Below are 20932 nucleotides of genomic sequence, written 5' to 3' on the forward strand. Positions count from 1 at the left end.
GAGTGACAGGACACCAGGGTCTGTGATGGATCAGAGTTGCTTGGCAACTGAAGTTGTGTCTCTGGGGGAGGGAATCAGGGCTGGGAACACTTGAGATGGCACCTGGCAGTAGGTGTGGTGTGTGTTTGTCCCCAGCCCAGCTGGAATCTGTCAGCTTCTGGAGCCTCTTTCTCCAAAGGCACTGAGCCTGTGTCCTGAGTTTCCCTGATGTACTCAGGACCAGACTCATGAGGAGGCGAAGGACACTGGGAGTTCAGAGAGCCCCTATTTCTTTCTCCCTGTCCTGCTATGTGTGGGCACGGCCCCCTTCTGAAGGAACAGTGAGCAAAGCAGCGTAGAATTAGGGACAGTCTCTTGTCCTCATAACTTCTTCCATAACTTCTTTTCTCTTTTGTCCTCCTTTTTGTTTTATACTTATTTTTTGGTTTGCTTTAAAAAAATCTTCCTCTATGGCCTTTGTGTTTATTTTTTTCTGAGTTTCTTTCTTTTTGTCTCTCTTCTCGTCATTGCTTTCTATTTCTTACCTACATTGCTGTTTTTCTCCCTGGCTCTCTGTGTGTGTCTGTTTTCCCATGTTCTGGGGTGCTGTCTCATTTTTTCAGGCTTAGTCTCCTTCCTAACCTCTCCTTTCATGTGGAAGTGGACAGGGATGACAGGAGGCCATTGAGCGCCCTTGGCAACATCATCGAAATTGGTGCTGATGATTGGCTGACCTTTGGAGAAGGCAGGCAGGGCTGAGTGAGAGGTGAGCTCCTTGGAAGTCACGGGCTCTGTAGAGACAGCAAAGACCTCTTTGTCCCTTCCTCCAGAAGCCTCTGCCCAAAGAAGGACAGCAGTTCTGGGGGCTTCTGCGTTGGCCCCTGCTCCTGGGATGGATGTTCCAGTGCTGTTGCTAGCCAGCAACTTCAGAAAACTGGGTTTCCTTAGGCCTGAGCCCTGATTTGAGAAAGAAGCCCCCAGTTTTTAGCTCAACAATAAGGAGTTTCGTTGCCACTGTTTCTATAATTGCAGAACCCCAGCACAGGTATTTAAGAGCCACATGCCACACCTGCGGGGGTGAGGGAGGGTTCTTCTTAAATTGGGTCCTGTGAACCCTCCTTGTGGGGCTGTGTGTGTCACAAGGCCTGGAACAACCGGCTCAGCACTGAGGCCCCATGGAGTTGGATGTTCCTCATAGACTTTTTAGAGTTTGTCCTTTATTGAGTGTTTATTGCATGTCAGGCACTGTATGGTATAGCCTCCCCGTGTCACAGATGAGGAAACAGGCTCAGAGGGCTGAGCGGTATGACCAAGATTACTGAGCACACACATGGCAGGATTGGGAGTCAAACTTTGATAAATCAGATGCTAAACCCTTACTCTTAATTAACATTGTTGTCTTCCTGATCTTTTATAGCAGAGGCTTTCAAACTTTTCGGACTTCAAACCACACTAGGAAATTCATTTTACATGTTCACATACTATATCTATAACAATATTTATATATTTACAAAACAAACTTTTCATGGAACAATGTACACCTATGCATAAGAGATATCCTGAAAATTTCTATTCCATCTTTTCCATCTCATTCTATTCATGAAAACATCTATGTTGATTCGGAGTCTCTAATATAATTTAATGACCCACCAGTGCGTTGTGACTGACATTGGAAAATATTGCCTGTGAGACATGCAAACCCACTTGTCAGAGCTGTGCTCGTGGACAGCGTGTCCTGTCTGCTGTACTGTCGGGGTGTGTGGGGAGGCTGGGGCAGTGCAGATACTGACTGGAGAGTGGTCTGTAAACACTGGGGTCACCGGAACCCCGAGAAGAGGCTGACTGGAGGGGAGGGGAAGCTGCTAATTAGGCTTATGACAGTTTGTGCGTCTCAGACTGGAAACTCTTCTTTCTTGCTGGGGTCATGGTCACCTTCAAGGTGTCTGCCCTGAGGTCCTGATCATCTCTTTCGGGTTTTTAATAAAAGACTGAAAACAATGTTGTGGGTTTTAACAGGCTCACTTGCTTCAAAATATAACATAGGATCCAGATGTTTGGATGTTGGAAGAGGTCTTTGAGGGACTGAGACAGACTTGGAGTGTTTTTCCAACATTCCTGACGGTCGTTGTCCGGCCCAGGCTCCCTCCGCCACTTGGCTGAGCTGCCAGCCCACAGAGGAAGTGGGAGCTCACCGTGTGTCAGGCCGCCTGTTCCACTATTGGACTGCTTTAAATATAATTGGCTGAGACAAAATCCAATGCGGTGTATTAACTGAGCACCATCTATGTACCAGGCCTGGTGCCAAGCACCAGAAATACAGACTGATAGTCATGCTTTCTGTCATCAACTGCTTGGTGAGTAACATGGAATACCTGTTCTCCCATGTCCACACCACTGCTCCTTCATTACAGGTCTGTTTGGCTCATTCATTTGTTCATTCATTCATTCATTCATTCAACAAGCATATACTGATGATCTGCTCTGACCAGGCCGAGGACTAAGCCTGAAGAAGGTATCATGTCCCCTTCCACCCCCACTGCAAACCTTCTCTTTTTAAGGTTCACCATCTGTAATTTCTCTAGTTCTTCATATGTTATAGTATTTCAAATCTCTGAGCCACGGATCTCAGAAACCCTTTAGTTGGTCCTTGGCCTTCTTAAAGTCCTGTAGCACCAGAATAATGGGAATAGAATACATTTTTTTAAAAGTTTTAAACCGAATATTTTAACTGAAATTTTTTGGCAGGCTTTTGTATGCAAATGACACTGCAGAACATTATATTTAGGAGACGTTATTAAATTAGACACACATGACACATGAATATGAAAAGACTTTCAGTAGAAGAAAAAGAGGGAGTTTATTCCCTCCAAATTTGACTGTGGCTCTAAATTCTCTTCATTAATGCAAAGTTCTTTTGTCATTCTGACTGTGGGACACTGTTACCAAACCTTGTGGGAAATATCAAGTTCCAAAAACATGGAGGAAACAAGTATTTACTGGGTCCAATGTGAATGTTTGGTCCATATGAAAATGACCAGGAAGACTATTAGATGAAGGTTATTTAATGATTTCTGGTAAGTCAGTCTCTTCCCATAAAATATATCCAAAGTTTTTACATTAAGAGACTTCCATGGGGAATGAGCATTTGATAGTTTATCATTTAAATTAGGAAGATACCATCAGATTCTGCTTGAAAAGTTCATCTTTTACTTAAGACATTTTTTTTTAACATCTTTATTGGAGTATAATTGCTTTACAATGGTGTGTTAGTTTCTGCTTTATAACAAAATGAATCAGTTATACACACACATATGTCCCCGTATCTCTTCCCTCTTGCATCTCCCTCCCTCCCACCCTCCCAAGACATTTTTATTATGCAACATTTGAGACATAAAAAAACATAAAGATTACTGTGATAAAAGCCTGTGAATATATTATCAGCGTTAAGAAATAAGTGATATTTCATTTATGATTAAATTAATTTATTAAGCCTTAAACTTTTAGATTATCCACTCAAGATATTTGGTTAAGAGAGAAGGTTAGCAGGGATGGCTATCAATTTTCCCAATTTGAAAAGCTAATTCTTAGGTACTATTTGATTTGTCCACATTTTCTTCCTTTTGGAACTTGTAAATTTTTTTTTCACTCTCTTTTCCTTTTGGCTTGTAATATACTGACAATGACATTACATATTGCAAACCCACACGTTTATCAGAGATTATGATTAGAGGACACTTTTATAGCAAAGATCAAATATAACATGGTGTCATCATTTACAAATAATTATAGAAGATTTTCTTATTATTTATTTAACCTGATCTTTAGGGATTCTAATTCCTGATCTATTTATCATATGTGTTTTTATCACACCAGAGATAATACCAAACACTGAATAACTTTTATTTATAAGAATTCTTAGCAATATTTATAGTCTATATAGATACTAAATGAATATGTAAACATTTTTCTATGCTACTTCAAAGGTTCAGTAATTTTCCTTCTTAAAGACATTTAAAAATATGAAATCAGTCATCTTAAATATATTACCACTACAACTCAATAGCCAGTACTGTCATGATTTGCAAAGAGTATGACTAAGTTAAATCCTAAGCATGGTGAGGACTTTCCTATACATCAGAATTGTCACCCATAGTGTTGAGGTCTAAGTTGTTACTCATCTTTGTGGTATAATTTTCCCTCAACTTAACAGAGATTTACTGAGCACCTACAACTTGCTGGACACTAAGCCAGGTGCTGAGGGCACAGAACTGTCCTTCCCTTGATGAGTTTAGTTAGAGAATCCTCTTTAGCCAGAGTGTACGATTTTACACTGAACCTCTCGAGAGTCAGTAGTTATCAAATATGGTGTGTAAGATGAACAGTGTAATATTATTTGAACAGTGAGGATACCTTAGACAGAACCTCATGATCGAACATAAAGAAAGAGTATAATTTTGATGTGTGGTTGGTAGAATGACTGTAACGTAATGTGACTTAAACCTTGGACATCAATTGTTGTTTCAGTTCTTTAAATATACCTGATGTTTTATTTCTTGTGAATGTATTATTTAGATTTACATATTAAAAATGGATCACAGAGGTACTAGTAATTCCTTTATATATGTTTATATTTACATGTATATAGATATATATGTATGTATGCAAATATATATTTTACTATTGGGATTAGTAATTCTTTTCCCTTTGTGGAATTTTCTGTACAGTACTCTAGTACTGAAGTCTTCCCCTTGCCATCATATTGTATTATTAACTGAGCTGTAGCAAGTCATAACGCTGATTTAAAAGCAGTTATTAAGTAAATGAGGTAAAGCTGTGGTTTTCTTCTCTCTTTCTTTGGGGTTTGTATAACATTGTAAGAGAAGTACAAACAGTTTCAACTACATACTCTAGTATCTGTTTTTAGCGATGTATGGGGGGATTGCCTATATTTTAGCTTTTACATGGGAAAATTTTGCTTTCCACTTTTTTTGGACATTATCCTCTAGGGAGATTTCTTAGCTTGAATTTGACATCACCATCTCTGCTTACTTTAAATCTTAAGGGACCTGAAAGAAATGGTGTTTTGAACCTGAACACTTAAATTTTCTCTTGCTTCCCCAGGAAAGCTGTGAGTCTGGGAAGAACAGGTTTGAGAAGGAGAGGGAGAGGAGACCATGTATAATCTTTATGTTGGCATTCTGCATTATTACATAAAGGTGCAGTTAGTCCCTGGTATGTGGTAGGAAATAGAGAGTACTTGAATGGGAAATGGGACAGGGAAATATAATTCATTTTCCTAGCATAAGTTTCTATCTTGGTTTCACTTTTTACAAAGTATTGTAAATTCCCAGAACAATAAAACAGAACCAAATTAAAATATATGCAATATAGCAACACTGTCAAGCTAAATAGAATTCTTAAAAGTCATTTACCATTTGGAAATTATTAGCACCATTCCCCACTCCACTTGATCCTTTAGACTAGAGAACTGAAACGGATACTAGACAGAGTATGGGCCTGTGTGTGTCTCCTTTTTTATAAATTAAATTTGCCAAACACTATGAAAGGGCTTGGATGCTCTAAGAAGAATGTGGACACCACTGGTCACTGAGCTATACTTATCTGAGAGCCAGTGAATCCTCAGGTTGTGAGAAGATGAACATAATAGGTGAATAGACAATAGCAAACTAAAAGAAATAAGCATGCCTAACGTTTAGTGTTATAATTAAACCAAAATTGAAGTTATAGAACACATATTTATGACTTACACATAAACTTATGATTATTGTGTTATATGCTACTTAGTAACAAATGGTAAGCAGTAGATGACTGTAATTATTATAAAATTTATACAACCAATCTAGAAAAGTGACTTTGAGATCCTTCCTTGTGAAGACCCTGCATCTACAGGGAGGGCCAGATTTCTTCCTTCTGATGTGGGGCCTGCCATCCAGGTATGAGTGAGGCTGGATGACAGATGGCTCTACCAAAGATGCTGGCAACCAGGACTAAGGTCTCCAGTCTCAGCAGACTTGAGAAGGGCAGCTCTCTCCCATGGTAGACGCTGTCCCCTTCCACTGAAGAGCAAATATTGAGCAAAGTAAAGATCAGGTTGTGAAAAGGAGTGGTGGGAGGGAAGGAGTAGGCAGGGGACCCGGGAGAGTGCAGCCCAACAGCTATGGACCATGAATGCTCCTTTGTTTGTTTCTCCAGGGATGCTGTCCCAGGAGGGGGATGAAGGTTGTGAGGTAAAAGAAGGCTCCTATTCAAGCATTTCTTTGAGAACTCCACAAATTATGTGTGTGTTTGCTCAACCAGAATATATACCCTTGAAGGCCTAGACAAGGAGGAATATCAATTATTCACTTCTAAATGTGAATTAATATCCGTACTTGACTTTCTAGACTCCTACCTAGAGCATGGAACCCTGTCACAGAGGATGCGACGGAGACTGTATTGAGGGGCTTTGGACCCCCAGGAGATGGAGGGAAAAAAGCACTGCATCAGGAGAGACCCGATGGGTCAGAAAAATGTGGTGAAGAGAATAAAGAAAGGAAGGTGGTAGGAAGACAAGAAGAAGATTGTGGGTGTGACCTATGAGCCTTGACTCACACTTTGCAAAGTTAAAGTGTGTGCAAGGTGTTTATGATGGGCTTGGCCTGCAGAGAGGCACACTGCTTGGTGGGGATTACTATGGGAATTTAATTGCCAAAGAAGTCCACACCAGTCAGACTTACATGAGACAGATTGATGCTTCAAATGTCAGTTTCTTCATTTATACATAGTAAGAGCTATATATTTCTGACCAGTGAGCCATCAACAAGGTCTTTCTTCAAAGGTCATGTTGTCAAAGGACCTGACAACACGTCCTTCTCCAAAGACCCTTTGCTTCTTGGTGTTCTGTAGTCTTGTTTCTTGCCGACAGCCCAGGACTGCTCTCTGTGTTTTCCTTACAATGCATGCATTCTTATTTGATCGTAGAATGTCCATTTTGCTAATGCATTCTGATAACTGTCGGTTTATTCCATCAGAGAGACAATGTCTAGCTTAATTAAGGCTACCATTGATCAAAGAAAGTCTTTGGTCTGTGTTGTTTTTTGGATTAGCCTGATTTTTGGACATCCTGGGCTTTAGTGCAGAGTCAAAACCATGTTATTTATGAAGCCATAGTGTCCTGACCTCATTTTAATGACAATAAAGCATTTATATGTGGTGTCACATTTGTTACCTGCAAGTTATTGTTACTTGCAAGTCACCATAAGGGGATAAATGCATATAATGCTTCACACTTTATAAAGTCACATGATATAAAATGAGTTTTGTTCTATGCACCCTAATCTATATTATATCCTATGCATTCTCTTTTATTGAAGAACACACATAGTTCATAATTAAGAAAAACTGGAGGGAAATCAGTATGTTTTATGATCTGCATGAAGTTTTTAATGTAATTTAAGAAAAAAAACTATCAGTGCTAAAAATGATACTTCAAAGATAACAAAACATTCAGAACATAATGGGTTACTAAATTCCCCCAGAGACCCCTCTGTCAGGCTGTCTAAGTAGAATATGGTCCCTGACACACTGAATTCACATTGTGGTGTGTTTCAGTGGGGTTATAGGGGGAGGATCACAAGTGAATGCCATCATCATCTATTAACAAAGGGTGGCACCATGGCTTATCCTGAGAATCCGGTTCTGAAGGAGCCGCCACACCACGACAATCTGCGAGTACAGACACTGACTTAAAGAAAAGCACAGAAGTCCTCTGGCATCCTCAGTAAGCTCGGCGGCACTCATATGCCCCCCATGCCAGGCTCCCATCTTCTTTGGTCCACGGAGAAGGGTCCTGGAGGACAGAAGTGTCTGCCCCCTCGTCCAGGGAGAAGGGCCCCACCTTGGGTGGTGGGTCATCGGACATTGTCATGAAAGAGGTGAAGGGGTAGGGGGATGGGGTTGGGTACCCCTGCACGTGGTACAGATCCTCCAGTGTGTGCAGAGAGTAGGACTGAACCCCCGCTAGGGGCGCCGCCCAACCGGAGCTCCTGTGCTGGGCAGTGCTCCCCGACTCTAGCTGAGAGAGGCAGCCTGTGCTGGGCGCCAAGCTCTGCAGGGCATCGGTCGGCACGGGGTCTGGTTGGCTGAGGCCTTCGGGCACCATCTGCTCCCATGAGTCCCTCTGAGGAGGATGGAAAGGTCACTGGGGTTAGTCATTAGATGATCGTCTGACGTGGGCAGATTTCCTTCCCAACATAGGGTGCTGCTGGCCCATGTCTTCCAAAGCAGACTAGGTGTCCTCCTTCTGCTGTCCAAAGCCTCCCTACCAGGCAGCTCTCCCCTCTGGTGTTTGACATCGGCAGTGGGAGTTTTAGTTCCTTTCTTACTCTAGAATTATACTGTGTGTGTGTGTGTGTGTGTGTGTGTGTGTGTGTGTGTGTGTGTGTGTGTGTGTGTGTGTGTAGAGAGAGAGAGTCCTTTCCCCAGAAAACATTAAATGTGAAGATAATAAAATGAACATTTTGACAGCGTTTTCATCATTTACTCCTGGAAGAAGTAGACCCTAAGCTACACAGTGGGCTTCTGAGAGGGCTAGGAAGGCTACCGGCCCTCAGTGAGCAAGGGGGTAGAGCCTCATAGGCTTGGAGCTGGAAAGATTTGGCTTCAATTCATGGCTGGGCCACTTACTACCTTCCTGATTCTGAGTATTTCACTTTGTGCATCTGTAAAATAGGGCTTTAATAACTATACCCTGAGTTGTTGCAAGTATTAAATGAACAAGTGCACATAAAAGTTCCTGGCTGTAGTAGATACTCAATAATGTTAATTCCTACTCTCCCACAGCCTGTTTTGTCTAAAATCCCATCTCCAGAGATTCATGCCTTTGTGGTTGAGGGCTTTACAGTATAAGAAATTTACTAGTATTCATCTTTATGAACTCATCTCTGGAAGGACTGCGAGAGAACAGGGTTCTAGAGGGTAGAAATATCGTGGGAGAGGGGAGGCAGGGAGGGGGAGGGCGAGAGGAGTCCTGACGCGCCTGCCCTGGCTGACAGCCTCGCTGGCTGCGAGGTAACTTCAGTGCTCTTTCCTTATGCACGGGAGGAATAATGGGGAAACATCTGGCACAATCGGTAGAGTATTAACAAAATGGATATATATCCTGTTTTATCAGTCGTCCCCGCCCAAATCCCTAGATAGAGCTTCTTGCCGCGTGGCTGGCACGGATCTTTGAGGAGGGCTCCCTGGGCGTGGATCCTGGCATCTCCCGGGGCGGCGCAGAGCAGCCTTCCGGGGGTCTCCGGGGCAAGCAGACCGGGTTGCTAAGCACATAGGCTGGCCAGGGCCGCGGGAGCCCCGACGTTAGTGACCCCCTAAACTAAGCCTCTGCATACTCACCAGCACGAAGTGTGCAGGCTCGCTGGGGAAGGGCAGCGGCAGGAGCTGTGGCAGGGGTGAAGCGCTGATTAGGGAGTCGCTGTTGGGGGTCAGGGCCGTGGGGCGGTGGTCCCCGTAGAGCTCCGGGAAGTAGGAGTCCAGGTGGGCCGGGTGGCCCTGCCCTGCCGAGGACTCGCAGGCAATGTCCTTCGCCACAGTTCGGGTGCAAGCATCGTTTGCGAACTGTTTACTGTTGTGGAAGTCCGAGTCGGTTAGGAGGGATCTCCTGATACCATAGTAACCTGACATCACCGGTGAGCCTGTTGCCAAGGGGAAAACAAACGGGCAAAAGTTGTTTCGTTGGAGGAAGTCAAGGCATCTCTGTTGCAGCCAGGTCTCTCCACGTGTGAAATGATATTTCCAACGCAGGCCTGATGCCAAGGCCAACATTTAAATAGATAAATGTCTTGAAAGGCATTAAATATAGCGGCATTATCTCTTTTAACTGGTCCAGCCCAAATAATTCATACATTTAAAGTTCGCTCTGCCTTTGGGGATAAGTTCACTTTAGATGGAGCAGTAACTGTTCAGTGTCTCTCACTTCTTGTGCACCTTCAATGTGCCAGGTGCTGTGCTAGGCGCTGTGCTTATTCTATCTCTTTGGGCTTAAGGAGATAGAATAAGAAGCCCTTGGCATTTACATTTCATCTAATGAAGTATCTTTTTCACAGCTTCTGAGCTCTGTCCCCATAGATACAGGACCGTTTGCAAGAGGCTGCTTCTGGGGCATGTTATGTGAGACTCAGCATCTCTAGATAAGGTGAGACAATAACCCCGCCCCAAATCAGAGGCAGGCAGTACTCTTCTTCTAATTTTTTTGTACACTGGCCGTGACTTGCACCTATTAGGCACCAGAAACGGCTGCTTGCTTTGCTTCTGTGAAGCAAAGTTAGAGGACCACAAAAAATGTTCTCTGGCTTTGATGAGTCTGGTGTTATTTGCTGCCCTCTTGTGGCCACGTTGAGTCTCTCACTCAGCTCACCTGGGCACTGCAAGCGAGAGAAGGGAATGCGTGGCACAGAAAGCTCCCCTTGGTGGAAACCTGGAGAGGCTGAAACTGAGAAGAATTTCATTTAAGGTAAGGCCAGTGAGATAGTCCCAGAGGAGAAGAGATGTGTTTGCTAAAGACTTTCTGATCTCGTAGCTCAGTTGTAGCAGGAAACCCTTCATCACTTAGAACGTGGTCAGGAGCATAGACTCAAGGGCTGTAAAACTGATTTTTTTTTTTTCCAGCTGGTGGTGGGTGTGATCCAATTAGCTAAGACCTACTCCCTCAGGTCACAAAGAGGCTGAGCTGGGAGGATGATGCGGGTGCTTGTCTTTGTCACCTTTCCCAAACACAGTGAACCGCTTCTGAGCTTTGTCCCTGCCCACCCTGCCCACTCTTCCACAGGGAGAGAAGACAGACTCATCAAGACCCTCCTTCTTATTACACTGACTCAGTCATACATGACTCTCCAGACACAGCACTTTGGCCCCTGCCACCTGATGTGGCACTTCGTATTATGCTCGATACTCTCTCTCCTGAGTTACAGCCCTCTTTCCAATCCATCTGCAAGCTCCATGGGGGCAGAGCTTAGGTCCTACACATTTTCTGTAAACCCAGTCATATAATACTGTGTTCAACAATTACATGTGAATTTATTCATTCATTCAGAGGAAATCAAAATTCCCTGTAGAAACTTAAAGCACAATTCCACTCACTCCACTTTCATCTTAAATTCTATAGCCCCAAACTTCTAATCTGCTCATGAATTTGAAAGACGCAGTTCGAGGTTTCATCGTAAGCATAATTCTCCAGAAAAAACATCTGTGCAAGTGAAAATTAATACCAATAAATGAGGTTTCGTTTCATGCCAGGAATTTATATCCACAGTAGTGGTTAAGGCTGAGAACAGAATGAAGAATAAGTAAACAAGGCTTCCAGGATCTCATGTCTGTATTTCCAATTTCCAAGTAAAAAAATACAGAGAAAAAAACTCTTTGCTTTTTAAGCATGTATTTTTCTTCCTAAAAAGAGGAAGAATAATTCTAGATGATAACAGAGGCTGCAGAAATTTTCTTCTGTAGAATGGAGCAGATACAACCAGATTCCAGGGACAATAAATATGATTGGGAAACACAGCATAGAGACATTCAGATATGTGGGATCGTCTCCTGCTCTTACCCCTTTCCCTTTTCCAGCTCTGAAGATTACCAAAATTAGTGAGAAACCGTATGCTCTTCTGAGTTTGGGATCTGGAAGGAACATGTGTGTGTGTGTGTGTGTGTGTGTGTGTGTGTGTGTGTGTGTGTGTGTGTATGTGTCTACGTGTGTATACACACACATATGAGAGTGCCCCAAATTATTATTAAGAATTCTCCTATTCCATCCCAACAGGAGTACTTAATGAGACATATGTATTAAAATGAATGTAAGATGCTTAACTAAGTGCCTGGCATATAGAAAGCACCAATAAATAATTGTTATTCCACCTGCCCTCAGGTCTTTCTCTTTCTGTTCTGAAGCATGTGCATAATCTATCAGACCACAGTGCCAGAATCTTAAACATTTTAAAACTGTATTAAGGGCTTAATTGATATTGCTTTTGCCCAATAAACTTATGCTGGACGGAATGCGTTCCAAATTCAGGAATGAGGTCTGCTTTCCCTGATATTACATCTTAAAAATAAATGTTTCAAAGCTTCAAAATTTTGCAAGTGCTGTAAGGCAGCTATGAAAGAATGGAAGCCTAAATGCCTGATTTTGCTCAAAAGAGAAGGAATTGCCCCTTGAACAGCAATACTCACCTGGCATCGGGCCAAACGGAGGCTGAGTAGAGCTGTCACTGCCCTGGAAGACAGAGGGGGCACAAGTGTTTTCTTCTTTAGTTGCAAGTTTGAACTTAAAAAAAGTTTAGGAATACGTTCTACAAGCTTTATTTTCTGCTACTAAGAAACATTTTAGGAGAGGTTAGCTTAGGGGAGGGTCAAATGAGAGTTAAGAACACAATACCAGAAAACAAACAAGGGACAGAGAGAAACCAAAGTTTTAGATTCTGATAAACTTGCCAAAAAGCACAGTTTAGATGAAATAATTTATCTTTTTTTTTTTTTACTGTTTGTGTTAATATCCTTCATCAAATAGATATCAAAGATTTATATAAATACATACATACATGCACACACGAATATGTTTGTATTTGGTTTTAACATTGAATGGCCACTTTTTAAGCTGTCTGCCTCCATGTTGAATGGAAGTTTCACTAAGGGTAGAGACCTTGACTGTGACTTGTTCTCAGTGTCTGGAACAGAGTGTGATCCATCATAGACACAATAAAAATATATGGAATAAAAATAGGCGTCAAAGATCCTGCAGGTTAGTGAGCATAGGAGGCTGAGGGATATTGTCGGTTGAACTATGTCCCCTGAAAAGATATATTGAAGTCCTAATTACCAGAACCTGTGAATGTGAACTTATTTGGAGATAGAAGGTTTGAAGATGAAACTAGTTAAATTAAAATGAGTTCGTCCTGGAGGATTGTGGGCCCTAAATCCAATATGATTGTTGTCCTTATAAGAAGAGGAGAGAGACACGCAGAGACACACACACAGAGGGGAGAAGGCAGTCTGAAGAAAGAGGCAGAAATCTGAGAGCTACAACTTCAAGCTAAGGAACACTAAGGTTTGCCAGTAACCACCAGAAGCTAGGAAAAGGCAAAGAAATATGCTCTCCTAAAGCCCTCTGAGGGAGCCTGGCCCTCCGACAGCTTGATTTTGGACTTCTAGTCTCCAGATTTGTGAGACGGTAAATTTTTATTGTTTTAAGGCACCCCATTTGTGGTAATTTGTTACTGTAGCCCTAGGACACTAATACAGGGAGTGACTGATGATGAAACAGATAATTCAGTGTAGTGTGAGAAGTGGCATTGTAGAAGTAAGGTGGGCTGAGGTGGACACCTAAGCCAGTATTAGGGATGGGATGGGGGACATATCCTGGAGGAGGTGATGCTTAAGCTGAGTGCTGAAGGAAGAGTATCCAGGTGTGTAGAGTCTTAAGATATACAAATGCAAGCTCTGGCTCCAAGATACCCAGGAACAATGTTGCTGTTGTAAAAGGTGAGTCCTCAACATCTAGTTCTTCGGATTTGAACACTTAGTCTTGACCCTAATGATCCTACAGACTCTCAAGAGTTGCAAGAGAGTTTACAGAGAGTCTCATTCAACTACCACTCAAGGCTGACATACTCTCCATGTTATCAGCCCTGGATGCATTTAGCCTACAGTGGTGGAGAACTTAGCACCCTCTGAGAAAGCCTATTTCTTCTTTGGGGCCCTCCAGCTGTGATAAAGTAGGCTGAAAAGAGTCATGTTCTTAATTCTAATCTTGGTCCATACAGAATAAGGTAAACCCTTCTTCCATACATAGCTCTTCAAATATCTGAAGATAACCCATCATTTCTCAACTGTCTTAATCAGTCTGAGCTGCTAGAACAAATACCATAGACGTGGTGGCTTAAACAACAAACATTTCTCCCAGTTCTGGAGGCTGGAAGTTTGAGATCAGGGTGCAAGTAAGGTCGGGTTCTCTGGGGGCCCTCATCCTGGCTTGCAGTTGGTTGTCTTCTCACTGTGTCTTCATGTGGCACAAAGAGAAATCATCTTTTCCACGTGTCTCTTCTTATAAGGGCACCAATCCCATTCATGAGGGCAAAGCCCTCATGACCTAACTACCTCCCCAAAGGCCCCATCTCCAATTACCATCGCGCTGGGGATCAGGGCTTTTTTTTTTTTTTTTTTTTTTTTAGATTCCATATATATGTCTTAGCATACAGTATTTGTTTTTCTCTTTCTGACTTACTTCACTCTGTATGACAGCCTCTAGGTCCATCCATCTCACTGCAAATAACTCAATTTTGTTCCTTTTTCTGGCTGAGTAATATTCCATTGTATGTATGTGCCACATCTTCTTTATCCATTCATCTGTCGATGGACACTTAGGCTGCTTCCAGTGATGAGGGCTTTAACACATGAATTATGGGGGTGGGGTGCAAACATTCCATCCATAACCCCAAACTGGAATTGTATCTTCTTCAGGCAAAATGTCCTCCAACCGTTCAGAAGTAGCACAGTATTTGGGAGTGAAGACTCTGGAACCAGAGTGTGTGTTTGAATCTCAGCTCTGCCTCTTGTTAGCTGTGTGATCTTGGGCACATGAAGATTAAATGTGATTTTATGTGTCAAGCACTTAGAATAGTTCCTGGCTTAGAGTAAGGAGGATGTAAGTATTAGCTATTATCACTCAGATGCATTTTTATGTCTCTTCAAATCTATGATATATTCCTCTAAACATGTTTTCCTATTTAATAAGTTAACACTTTGTTTTTTTGTTTAATCTATTGACATATAGTTGATTTACAATGTTGTGTAAGTTTGTACTGTACAGCAAAGTGATTCATTTATGCATATATGTTTTTTTATATTGTCTTCCATTATGGTTTATCACAGGATATTAAATATAGTTCCCTGTGCTATACAGTAGGACCTTGCTGTTTATCCATTCTATATATAATAGTTTGCCTCTGCTAATCTCAAACTCCCTAATAAGTTAACAATGGCAAATGGCAGAAGGAAACTCGTGGGCATGCAGGGTCAGAGATGGGTGTAGGTCAGGGTACTGTGATTCTTATATGGGAAGGAAAGGAGTTACTGATTAACTGTAGAAGCACTTGTGTTTGGGCACATTTTCCCATGTTGCCAGGGCCCATGTTATCCAGTGTTTCCCTCTGATTTCCAGCTCTGTCCATCTGGGTCTTTCCTCCGAGGCCTGTGCCAGGGCCCATTCCCTGTGGCTTCTGCCTCAGCCTCCTTCACTGGGTAAGCAGGGTGTGGCAGGGTGGTAACTGTCCTGGGTGCTGCCTGGGGAGATGTCCTGTTGCTCTCCTGCATCTTTTCCTCCCTACCTGCTCCCTTAAACTGCTCTGGCCAAGGCTGGGGCCAGGAGGAAGGCTTCTGTGAGATGCAGTGCATATGCCCAACCTGATGGACAGAAGTATCGGCACCTGTCAGCCATGCACTGGTTCATCAGCTGCTGTGGCTCTGCCCTGGCCTCTGCCTGAGGCATGACAGAACTCAGTCTGTGCCAACACAGTCCCTGCAGCATCTACCACCACCAATGCCACCATCTACCACCACCAATGCCACCAACAGTCTTCTTATACCCCTTCTTCGTCTTCTGCCCAGTTTTAATTATTACTGTGGAATTGCCAGCACTGTACCTCCCACTCCAACCCAATTTTAATACCTGAAGACTCTACAAAGCTTTCATAATTACTAGCCTAGTTGATTTTATTTATTATTTGATGAAAAGAAGCCTCTTGTGTTTGTTTCTCCTGCATACTTTGCCCTTTACCTGCTGTGGAAAGTAAACACTCTATTTCCATTCTTTATGGTTAGTCATAAAATTTTACCTGCATATTTAACAAAGATGACAAGCAGTATCTTTTTAAAATAATTTATTCATTTTATTTTATTTATTTTTGGCTGCATTGGGTCTTCCTTCCTGTGTGCAGGCTTCCTCTAGTTGCGGAGAGCAGGGGCTACTCTTCACTGCAGTGCACGAGCTTCTCATTGCGGTGGCTTCTTTTGTTGCAGAGCACGGGCTCTAGGCGTGCAGGCTTCAGTAGTTGCAGCACATGGGCTCAGTAGTTGTGGCTTGCGGGCTCTGGAGTGCAGGCTCAGTAGTTGTGGCACACGGGCTTAGTTGCTCACGGTATGTGGGATCTTCCCAGATCAAACCCATGTCCCACTCATTGGCAGGTGGATTCTTAACCACTGCACCACCAGGGAAGTCCCTACAAACAGTATCTTAAACCTCCCACTGACAGACAAGATCCTTAGGACATTAACTCTTATTGCTCCTCTCCTAATTTACACAAGTATGTATTTTCTTGTATTTTAGCTTGTTTCTTTTTATTAAACCTCCACAAATTAGACTTCATAATTATTTTTATCATTTTATCAAGTAAATCTGTATTAGATTTACTTACATGTTCATCATTTTCTTTGCTTATCTGTCCTCCAAAATTTTTTTCTCGATTCAAGTTTCCTTCTTCTGAAATAACCCTTTAGAAAATTCCTTCCCTGTAGGTGGTGTTAGTGGTAAACTGTTTCAGTTTTTTATTTATCTGAAAATATAATTTCTTTTTCCCTGTACTTAAAAGATACTATTTTGGGGTTCATAATTGTAACTTTACAGTTATCCTTTTGTCAGCACTTTAAAGATAGCACTCCATTGTCTTGTGGCTTCCATGACTGCTGTTGAGAAGTTTGCTATTAACCTTAAACTTATTCTTTGTAACAATCTTTCTTTCTTTTCTGACTACCTTTTTAATATACTCCCTTTGTCTTTATGGTTTTTCAAGTCCATCTTATTTTACCTTGGGGTAGATTTTTAAAATGTATTCTGCTTGTATAGGGTGTGCTTCATGTGGCTGGGGGTACATGTCTTTCAGAAAAGTTTCAACTATCCTCTACTTAAATATTGCCTTGCCTGTATTATCTGTATTCTCTCCTTCTGGGTCTTCGATGTATGTTAAATCTTTTACTTTTATCCCCTATATATTCTTAACTTTTTGTTACTTCCTCTATATCCATGATTCTATGTTCTATATTTTGGGATAGATGGGTATAGATTTCTTCAGCTCTACATCCAGTTCACTAATTCCTTCTTCAACTGTAGCTAATTTACTGTTTAACACAAACATTGAAATTTTTTGGTATCAATGATTAGATATTTTTTCATTTCTAGAAGTTCCATTGATTTTTAAAAAATTTTGCTTGGTCTTTTGTTGAGTGTTCATTATGTATTATGTTATTATTTATTTTGTATTTGGTAGTTCTAATATCTGAAAGTCCTGAGAATTTAACTTTATTGTTTATGCTGACTGTCATTCTTAGTGACTTGTTTCCTTATGCATTTGGTGATCTTTGATTGAAACTCATATCTGGTTGACCTTAATCTGTGAAAATCTGGGTTCCTAACTTGAGTTGTGCTTCTCCAGAAGAGTTATGCTTATATTTCTTCGGAGGTAGCTCCCTTCCAGGTTCCCTGTCCCAGGTTCAGCTCCCCAATCTTGGCAAAAATAGCTCAAGAACCAGTCTTCATGTATCAGGCTAATTTGAACACCCTTCCTTAGGAGAATCTGCCCTTTTGGTGTGATCAACTTCTCTTCATTCTGTGTCCTTACTTCTGCTCAAACATTTTCCCCACCTTCCATGCTAACCTTCAACCCAACCCCCCCTGCCCCAAACCCCCTAGCTTTGGTGATTTCCCTTACTTCCAGCCAGCCCAACAAATTAGCAAAATTTGTTTTATGCAGGATTCTATTTTGTTTTGGGTACAAATCTCCCCAACTCCAGACTGTTGACTATCTGAAACAGAGTCAAATCCCTAAGTATTAAAACTAGAAGTAGATACTGTCCTGTTTTAACCACAGCAGCTTTTATTTTTAACTTTTTATTTTTCTATGACTGCCAACATTTTCCAGCAGAGATTTAGATTATAAATAAAATTCATAAGCACACACTTGTAGTAATTTCATAAGCACACCATTAGGCACATGACCAAATGTGTTATATCTACTAACATTTAATTATCACAACCACCCCAGAAGATAAGTAATGCTATTTTCATCTTGATGAGTAAATTGAAACAGAGAAAACAACTCGGGTTCCCCTGTAGGTAGGGTTGTTGTTAGTGGTGGTGGGTGGGATCAAACAAGGAACTTTCTGATTCCTGAGCCTATTTCTTAACTACCACAGCATACTGCCTTCCAAGAGCTTTCATAACTTGAAAATAAAAGTCAGAAAACTTCATAGTTTAAAATATTAGTATAAAGGAGACTTAGGGACATTCAGAGAGATCATATAATTACATAAAAGCTCACAAAGAACTAGTGAGATTTGTATTTCCCTGTGTGTAAATACTATCCTGGGGGGGCTTCCATGGTGGCGCAGTGGTTAAGAATGCCTGCCAATGCGGGGGATACGGGTTCGGTCCCTGGTCCGGGAAGATCCCACATGCTGCGGAGCAACTAAGTCCATGTGCCACAACTACTGAGCCTGTGCTCTAGAGCCCGCGAGGCACAACTACTGAAGACCACGCGCCTAGAGCCTGTGCTCCGCAACAAGAGAAGCCACTGCAATGAGAAGCCCGTGCACCGCAATGAAGAGTAGCCCCCGCTCACCGCAACTAGAGAAAGCTCACGCACGGGAGCAAAGACCCAACACAGCCAAAAATAAATAAATTAAAAAAAAAAAACTACCCTGCATATATATATGCGTGTGTGTTTGTGTGTGTGTGTGTATATATATATATATATATATATATACACACACACACACACACTCTTTAGTCCTTCGGTGGATATTCTGTTTTTGGGGAGGGAAGTCAGCTTTATTAAGGTATAATTTACCTGTAATAAAATTCAGAAATTTTAAGCAAAACATTTGATAAATTTTGACCACTTTAACAAACTCTTATGACCCACCACCATGATATAAAACATTTCCATTTAATTATTTATAGTTGTAATTAGTGCTGTGCTCTCTATGGTGGCCTGGGAAATATTTAGATGGATAAGTAATATAAAAAGCAATGATAACACATAACTTCACAGAACATAGACGAGCTCTAAAGGGCTTATGTTGGGACTGGGAAGGATTTCACTGGATAGATTTTAGAGCTGGCGTCCCAGATTTATAGGTTGAGAAAGAACAGCTTAAAACATGAGCCTTCGGCATGCACACTAGTTATCATTGCTCATGTGAAGGGAAAACACATTCCTTTTCACCTTGTTCAAGATATCGTATTTGGGACTTCCCTGGTGGTGCAGTGGTTGGGAGTCCGCCTGCCAACGCAGGGGACAAGGGTTCGAGCCCTGGTCTGGGAGGATTTCACATTCCACAGAGCGACTGAGCTCATGCGCCACAACTACTGACGCCCGCGCGCCTGGAGCCCGTGCTCCACAACAAAGAGAAGCCACCGCAACGAGAGGCCTGCGCACCGCAGCAAAGAGTAGCCCCGGCTCGCCACAAATAGAGGAAGCCCATGCACAGCAACGAAGACCCAACTCAGCCAAAAATAAATAAATAAATTTATTAAAAAGAAACAAAGATATTATATTCACGCAGTTGCATCTCACCATACTATTTCTCCAGAAGTAGTATTGAAATTAATATTGAAAAGCCCATAAATTTTGACCAAGCGAGATGGTATATAATTTTTATTTTGCATACTGCAAACAACAGGATCCTGCAATGCCAAGTAGCCAAATTTAGAGGTTTACATTTGAATGAAATTTGCCAGTCTGCAACTTCCTGTAGCTAACACAGCAGCCTCACAGCTGCCCCCAAATCCCCTCCATGAAAATGAGTTAATTTGAACCAACAGGTCACCATGGTAGTAAAGTGATAAGATTAGGAGTTCAGTACATTTATTGTCATTTTTATGACCCTATAATATTTTTAGATGCCAACCTAGTTGAAGGACTATTTTGAAATGTACTAAGGAAAAGAGCTCCAAGTAGCATAAGCTTTTTCACACTGCTGTATATTTTAAAAATTCTGATTACATAGTTTGAAAGTGTCTCTTTAAAATTAAATATATTGCTATTAATGTTTAAATAAAAATCATAGCCACTTGTGAATAGCTGTGATCCTTCTTCAAGGAATTCACAGTATATTTAGTTTTTCATTGTCATCATATCTATGGCTGGGAGAGAGGTGGAACTGATGAAATATTGAACATTTTAAAACCATCTTTTAATATCTGTTTTGAGACCCACCATAAGTCATAGGATTTTCCTCCAACTTTGAAATGAATGTAAAGTTAATGCCAGATATAATGCTGTTAGCTTTTAAATGGACACCTGTGTTAGGATGGAATACCTTCTTCCTCCAGAAGAAAATGGGCATAGAGAATTAGATGCCTTAGTTAATGTGACAAGTATGTAGTAGAACTGGGGCATTCTGATTGGTGTGAAATTTTATACAGTGACTAAACTATACCATACCTGTTCTAATAAATCTTACTAGTTTTGCAAAGTTTGAAAGAGGTTTTGATTTATGGACCTGTTATCTGAGTTACTGATACATAGTAATTTAATCATAAATAAGAAAAAACACTTCATAATGAATAGGAACTACAGTTTTAAGCATCCAGATGCTTTATATGATGTTATCTTATTATAAAGTAGATATTATCATCTCAAGTTTACAAAAGAGGAAACCAAGCATCAGAGCAGTTAAGTAATGTATCCCAAATTATCTATTTAATAAATTACAGAACTAGGATTTAAACCCAAACTCTCTGACTCTCAAATTTATTCTCCTTTAACCAGTAGGTTCTGTGCACTAGCCCTTCCACCAAACCAAAGATATTTACCGGGCATCTCTGATAATCTAGGCACAATGCTGAATGTTTCAGGTGTTAGAAAAAATGCAACAAGGGCTTAGATTAGTATCTACTTAGGGACAT

At 41.4% G+C, this 20932-nt stretch overlaps 1 protein-coding gene across 1 annotated transcript in view; it reads right to left on the bottom strand.

The window, feature by feature from the left end:
* Positions 1-7756: 7756 nt before the first annotated feature.
* POU2AF2 (POU class 2 homeobox associating factor 2) overlaps positions 7757-20932 on the bottom strand; it is a 32810-nt gene continuing 19634 nt past the window's right edge. The window contains exons 3-5 of the mRNA XM_060017614.1: positions 12205-12247; positions 9376-9674; positions 7757-8158 (exon numbers count right to left, since the gene is read on the bottom strand). Coding sequence (XP_059873597.1) covers positions 7757-8158; positions 9376-9674; positions 12205-12247 — 744 coding nt within the window. The remainder of the gene's footprint in view (positions 8159-9375; positions 9675-12204; positions 12248-20932) is intronic.

Source organism: Delphinus delphis, chromosome 8 (genome assembly GCF_949987515.2).
Source record: "Delphinus delphis chromosome 8, mDelDel1.2, whole genome shotgun sequence".
Taxonomy (NCBI): domain Eukaryota; kingdom Metazoa; phylum Chordata; class Mammalia; order Artiodactyla; family Delphinidae; genus Delphinus; species Delphinus delphis.